Below are 6869 nucleotides of genomic sequence, written 5' to 3'. Positions count from 1 at the left end.
CAAAGGGAATTAATTAATTGGACTTGAAACAAGAGTCCTACTTCGAGTAGGATTCCTAGAGTCCTAATTGGATTAGGACTGGGAATCCTAGTTGGAGTAGGACTGGAATTCCTACTTGGAATAGGATTCCTGCAATCCTAATGAGATTAGGAGTTTTGAATCAAAATTGGATTCCTACTTGGAGTAGGATTCCTAGAGTCCTAATCGGATTAGGACTTCGGATTCAAATAGAGTCCTAATTGGATTAGGACTAAAATTATATATGTCCTAATTTGGATTAGGGTTTCTTAAGTCACAATTAATTATTAATCTAATGAATCAATAAGACTCCTAATTGGATTAGGATTGAAGAGTTCAATTGAGTCAAAATTGATTTAAGTTCTAATTGGATTAGGACTTACCCAGATTGGATCCAAATTGGTTCACCCTTGGGCTAAGCCTAATTAGATTAGGGCTTGACCACATTAGGGCATTCCAATCCCTACCTAATATGGATTAGGGTTTACCATGAGGAAGGGGATAAGCCCCTCCCTTTCCACGTGGAGAAGGGAGAAGAGACGGCGCCCCCTCTTAGGAAAGACATCAAGAACTCCTAAATGTTAGGAGCTCCACATGTCTATAAAAAGGGACTTGTGGGCGGCACCTAGGGCATAGAAGAAGTCCTCTTCCTCCTTGCCGTACGCCTCCCTCTCCTCTCCTCTTGGTTCAGCCGCAAGCAAGGAAGATAAAAGCCAAAGGTGTTGGCGGCATCCTCTTCCTCCCTTCTTCCTTCCAACGCAGGGAAAAGAAAGAAGGCTGCGTGGGGATTCTTCTTCTTCCTCTTCTTCATCCTTCTTCTTCCTCCTCTCAAGCACAATCAAGGGTTGATTGAAAGAGAGGAAATCAGCCATCAAAAGAAGTCTTTGCAAGGGAGCTAGTACCCCGGGAAGACAAGAGAGCTTTGATCGGATCACTGCTTCGTGTGGATACCCGTAGAGGCCGGACACTTGAACGGCTTCAAGCAAACCTTCATCCTAGACCACGAACTTCCGTTTGCGGTGATCATCTACCCGCACAAGGTGAAGATCTGATCTTTCTAAAGGTTTAAAAAGTTTTAATTCTTATCTAACTACGAACGGTTCATGAAACAACGTTCATGCGATGAACGTCGATCCCGCTTATGCCGATTCCGCTGCCATCTGAATTTTTTTGAAATATCAGCGGCATGGGCAGGTTCCCAACAGAGTCGACCCAAGCTAAGGAACGGACCTCAGGAGGAGCCGAGGCCCCAGCTGAGGTTGGGGCCTCAAGAGGGGTTGTGGCCCTAGCGGAAGTCAGGACCTCGGAAGGAGTTGGGTTCTCAAAACCGCACCTCAGACCGAAACCTGATTCGTGCAGCCGGGTGGCCTTGCGAGCCTTCTGGGTTCGGCCGACAGACACAACCGCCACTTGTTCAGAAGGGGCCCCTCCTGCTACCGATGGAGGCACCTTAACCTCCACTGAGGGGACTTGCTTGGGCCCAGCTCGAGCAGGGTCGGCAGCCTCAATCTGGGTGAGCCCGCTTAATCCTAGAGCTAGAGGCAGCTTTGGCCCTCTTCAGCTTTCTCTCAGACTGAGCTCCATCCGAGGTGGCCACCCTCTTTCTATATTTGGCCATCAAAGTCTCGACGCTGAAGATCATTCCTATGATTTCTAGCAATAAAAGATTTTGTTAGAATCCAGCATGAAAAAAGGAAATGAGAAGTAGCTGTGCCGCCCTTACCCTCAGGACAAGCCGAGTTCAGGTCGACATTCAATAAGGCCTCCTCGCTGAGCAGGTCGGGAAGCCATGGAGTTCCTTCCAGCTCGAGCGGCCTGTCTAGAATAACCTGCTCGGACTGTGATAACTGGGGGAGCTTGTTATTCACCGTGGCCTACGAAAAGCTTCAGGTCGAGTTAAACCTCCACGACTGCTCGGAGGAAACAAAAAGGAATTTGTCCTTCCACATGTGAATGGAGAAAGAAACACCCCGGAAGAGCTTGTGGCCTCCTCGAAAAGAGAAGTACCACCATTCTTTGTTTGCGGGATTGCCTTTTACTATAAAGCAACTCCGAAAGACGTTCATCAAGGGGGCAGACCATGTGCAAGGCAAAAAGCGAGGAAGCCGATTATCATCCACGGGTTCAGAGCGAACTATGTGGGGACAAGACAGTAAGCCGTCAGGAGCTCATTCACAAATCCGTGCAAAGAAAATCTCAGCCCTGCTCGGAATGTTTCTATATACATCTCGATCCGACCTCTAGGTGGGTTGGCAACTCGAGCCCTGAGCTCCAGAAGCTCGAGGACAAACTCAAGAGGAAAGGAGAACCAAGCCCAAACCAGGCCCAGCTCCTCTATAATGATGCTCGAGCTGGTCCTGTACGGACATTGGTTCACCTCGAGCTCAGCCTCCTCCACATCTGAAGAAGCCTGGGCTCAGGATGAACCTGCGCCGAGCATCAGAGCCCTTGTAGGCGACCTCATTGCCTTGGTCGCAAAATCAGAAAAAAAAAAAAAAGATAAGAAGCTCTCCGAGCGACGGAAAAGGGATAGAACACTTACCCAAGAGTTCGCCGAAGAAGATGACCGAGAGAAGAAGGATGATCGCCGGGAGTCGAGAGAAAGGCTCGTCGCAAAGGTCATCGGGAAGCTCCAAAAAAACACCCAAGAAAAAGCTCGAACACCACAACTACAGCGGTCATGAAAAAGAGGAGGAGCAAGAGGGATCAAATAAGGATACTGGAGTCCCTTCTAGGCCTTATATAGCCTACTACAACGGCTCTGATCGGCTAACCTAAGTGATCAAATGAGCCGAATCTCACTGTGTGGCAGGCCCAAAAGCGACCTCAGCAAATCTTCCTGGATCGCAGCACTAAAAGCCGACCATTATGGGGGGCGCTTCGGAGAATAGGACATTAATAACCACCCTTTCGTTCTCCATCACGTGAGGCGCTTCGGGAGATGGGGCATTAATGATTGGCCCCCATGCGTTCCATCCAACAATGCCTCAGAAAGAAGCACGCACGCGGCACATTAAAAGAGCTCCCACAGCCGTTCTGCTTGGAGTGATGTGGCAACCTAAGCCACCCGAGCCCGGCTTGAAGCCATCAACCCCAATAACACACCATGTGTCCTATCCAGGGCGCGCGTCCTCATGAGCACTTAGCCACGACGCAGGACGGCTAACAATCCAACTATTTTCTTCGCCCGAGTTAAAGAGCAACTCGACCTCAAAAGTCCGGGGGCAAATGATGGGGGGCAAAATGGATTGTCCTGCTCAGGGCAAGAGATCATCCCATCTCGGCCAGGCAGACCACAGCACCGACTAGGCATGACCGCGGTCCTACTCAAAACCAACCCAATTTCGGATTCCACCAAAGGCTTAGTTGATCTCGGCCGGATCTCTTTGCTAACTACGACCTGTAGTAACCTCTTCTGACGTTTATAATGACATCTCAAGCCCAAGCTCAGAACGCCTTGTTGTGTCAGCTGCGAGCCAAAAAGCTCCTTCGACTGCAGGACTACAGGACTACTTGTTGACGTGGTCACCCTCGGGCCAAATTTGATCCACAACACCTTTTATGTGTATCCATCATTAGGTTGTGCAATAATCATTTCGAGATCTATATATATAAATTAATGAAAAGTTTGAAATAATTCAAAATCTGTGTGAGGCATCATTCAATAGTCAACAACGTGAAAGAAAAAAAAATATTCATAAGTACGGAAATGCAATCCGAATCCAACTTTCGGTCACCTAAAAAAAATGTCACCAGAAGAAAAATCACATATTTTTTAATCAAGCGTGAAAATCATATATTTTTCATCAATTGTGTTCCAAAATATTTTTAACCAGTCTATGATATGAATAAAAAAATCATGATAAGCAGACCATGATATGAATAAAAAAAAAAAATCATGATAAGCCCTTCTCGCCCAAACAGCAAGCGAGGGCATTCTGGGAACCACGCCGGCTGACGACGGAATTAAGGAAGGGAAAAGTAAAAATATGCACAAAAGACCAGGCGGTGCATTCCGTTCCGTTGAAACTTTAGAGCCGCGACTGTTCCTCGTAAACAAACGTAACTTCGTTTCCATCCCTCTCGTGGGTGGGAAGGTTTTCAAAAAAAAAACTTGTGGACCGTGGACGAGGTCTGAGATGCCACCATCACCGTAGACTACGCCAAGTCATGCTATTACGAAGATGGTGGATGGGAGCCGGACCAGTCAATAAACTACACACGGGACAAAAACAGTATGATGATTTGTTTTAGCCGTTGGATTAGAGATAAGTTCGGCAGATATAAATAACGATCATAAAACAAAGGGACAGCTCCAACCATTCAATGCTCCACCCAAGTCTCCTTTCTCTGTTCCCATTCCACCCCTCCATCTGCTCTTCTCTCTCTTTTCCCCCCACCTTCCTCCCTTCTCCCACTCTTGCCTTGCAACTACTCATTCTCTCAGGTAAAGGCTACCCACTAAAACCTGATTTTTTTTTTGGGGGGGGAAAAAAAAACAAAAGTCGTTTCTTTGTGCAGAAAGAGGAGACAGAGATGGAGCGGTTGGGGACGGCGCTTAAGAACAGGTTCCAGCTGGAGGTGCTCCGGTCGGACGCTGACCACCAGGGGCTTGCCGCCGCCGGCGGCGAGGTGGGATGGGCGGTGGAGCGGAGCGCGCTTTTTGGAGAGGATTTCTCCGTCGACGACCTTCTCGACCTTGGGGGAATCATGGAACTGGAGGAAAAAGAGGCAGAGGAAGAGGAAGAAGAGGAACAAGTGGAGAGAGCTGAAGCAGAATCCTTCCAAATTTCAAACTCCACCTCCGCCGTCTCCCTCTGCGACCTTCTTGCTCCTACTGAAATCGAGTTTCCGGTAAACCCTCACTCGAAAACAGGAAGTGGTTTCTTTTTAGTGCTATCCAATTTCCAGTTTATTAACGGCTGCTTTTTTTTTTTTTCAAAATTTAGAATGATGATGTCGAAGAGCTGGAATGGGTGTCTCGTTTCTTTGATGATTCTTTCATGGAGTTGTCGCCGTGCTCCGAGATAACTGCCCCCTCCTTGAAGAGACTCATCCCTTCCATGGAATCCCTGGCTCCCGTCAAAGCCAAGAGGAGCAAGCGCTCGCGAGCCGCCGCCGGCGGGGTCTGGTCCACGGCGGGCCCTCTCCCCCTCGCCGACTCCTCCTCCTCCACCTCCTCAAACTCCTCCTGCCTTTCTTCGCCCTCCTCCTCCTCCTCTTCCTCCTCCTCCTCCTCCTGCCTCATCTACGACTCGGCCGTCCCCGGCTTCGCAGCCCCCGACCTCGTCCTCCTCGCCGGAACCCCACCCCCCGCGCAGAAAGAAAGCCAGAAGAAACGGGGGCGGAAACCGAAACGGCCGAAGCCGCAGTCGGCGGCGGTGGGAGGCAGCGGCGGAGGAGGAGAGCGAAGGTGCAGCCACTGCGGGGCCCAGAAGACGCCGCAGTGGAGAGCAGGGCCGCTGGGGGCGAAGACGCTGTGCAACGCCTGCGGCGTCCGGTTCAAGTCGGGCCGCCTCCTCCCCGAGTACCGTCCGGCCTGCAGCCCCACCTTCCTCAGCCACGTCCACTCCAGCAGCCACCGCAAGGTCCTCGAGATGCGCCGCCAGAAGGAGGAACAGCAGCAGAAGCTCCTCTCCGCCTCCTCCACCGTCGCCGCCGCCGCGTCGGCGGTGCCCGTTCCTTCTTTCTGACCCACCGCGGTTAAAAGTAGAAAGTAATTCGAACCGGACCGGATCGGTTCTAGACTTCTAGTGTACATTTTGGCCGGCTCTGCTGCAACGGAATAGTCTTTTAGGTAGGCCTCATCCATAAAGCGGTCGGTACCAGACGGTAGCTTTCTTTCTTTCTTCCTTTCTTGTTTGTTTTTTTCTGGTTAATTGTAGTGTTTAGCTTTTTTGAATTTGAAATTAGGCTTTCCATTTGAAAGGTTAGGATCAAGTCCTAATAGACTTAGCCAGGGTAGAATCTAGTTTAGTATGTATTCCTAACCTAACCCAGTTAGTGGGGTAAAGATGGTTCTTCTTTATAAAGTATGCATTCGTATGTAGCTTTGCTGAATGCTTTAGAGTGAAGTTTGTGTGGTTAAATCTATACGGTCTTATTTCTGTGCCATCTCTAAGGCCACGCCATTCCCGTGACCTATCCTCTCACCTGTCTCTCTCCGCGTCTAATGAGCTCATGATGGGCGGGGGGTGCATTCGTAGTGATCTTGTCTAACGCAATCATAATAAGCATGGGGTTTTAATGGGCGGAAAGCTGGAAAAGTAGTGCTGGCCGGATGATATCTTTTGGTCAAAAGATTCCCTGCGCGCCAATCCCTTTGGAAGACCTAGCGGGAATATGCAGTAAAAATATAATAAAAATTTCTCAGTTTTTAACCGTACGCTGAGGCTCGTAGCCTCAGCATCAGGGCTCCGAATACCCGGTCCCCAGCCGGGCTGTGCGCTGGCTTGGGAGGGTTTGAGGTTGAAAGGGCCATCTTGAAGGGTCGAGTTAGATGTGGAGATGTGTGTGATGTGTTCTTATATTGACTTATGGACTACTATAGTTTAAAATGGGAAAAATATTAATTAGATGATGTAATCCAAAATACTCCCAAATTTATAATTTTAAATTTCCAACCAAGAGTAATAGTATGCTACCTAGAAGATGGTGTTTCTTTTAAAAATTATTATAATGGTTATAACACTATCATTGGTCTCACGCCATGCGATTTGTAATTGTTGTATTAATAGTATTTGTTACAATGCCTGTCTAGTGGGCGTTATTGTCAAAACAATTGTTCACTCGTTAGGGTTCTATTTGTTGGAGGTGATTTGGTATGAAAAAATAAATTATCTGCTAGATTA

The 6869-nt window shown here is 48.6% G+C and overlaps 1 protein-coding gene across 2 annotated transcripts; it reads left to right on the top strand.

The window, feature by feature from the left end:
• Nucleotides 1-4328: 4328 nt before the first annotated feature.
• On the top strand, nt 4329-6067 carry LOC103696295 (GATA transcription factor 7-like). Of its 2 annotated transcripts, XM_008777865.6 has the most exons (3): nt 4336-4465; nt 4540-4872; nt 4968-6067. In XM_008777865.6, exons 2-3 carry the CDS (start codon nt 4555-4557, stop codon nt 5709-5711), a joined length of 1062 nt encoding a protein of 353 aa, XP_008776087.2. In that variant the 5' UTR covers nt 4336-4465; nt 4540-4554; the 3' UTR covers nt 5712-6067. The 2 variants fall into 2 exon arrangements, with proteins under 2 accessions (XP_088568793.2, XP_008776087.2); XM_088712667.2 differs by having other exon boundaries at nt 4329-4872.
• Nucleotides 6068-6869: the final 802 nt, after the last annotated feature.

The sequence above is a fragment of the Phoenix dactylifera genome, chromosome 16, assembly GCF_051530095.1.
Source record: "Phoenix dactylifera cultivar Ajwa chromosome 16, Ajwa_hap1_PhDact_Kaust_v1.1, whole genome shotgun sequence".
NCBI lineage: Eukaryota > Viridiplantae > Streptophyta > Magnoliopsida > Arecales > Arecaceae > Phoenix > Phoenix dactylifera.
Note: the sequence above shows the minus strand (reverse complement) of the source record. Positions and strands in the feature narration are given on the sequence as shown.

What these genes read in the sequence shown, in the direction of transcription:
- LOC103696295 (XM_088712667.2), top strand. Translation starts at nt 4,345, where the DNA reads ATGCTCCACCCAAGTCTCCTTTCTCTGTTCCCATTCCACCCCTCCATC. An exon ending in CTACTGAAATCGAGTTTCCG is followed by an intron (nt 4,873 to 4,967) that starts GTAAACCCTCAC and finishes TTCAAAATTTAG; the next exon opens with AATGATGATGTCGAAGAGCT.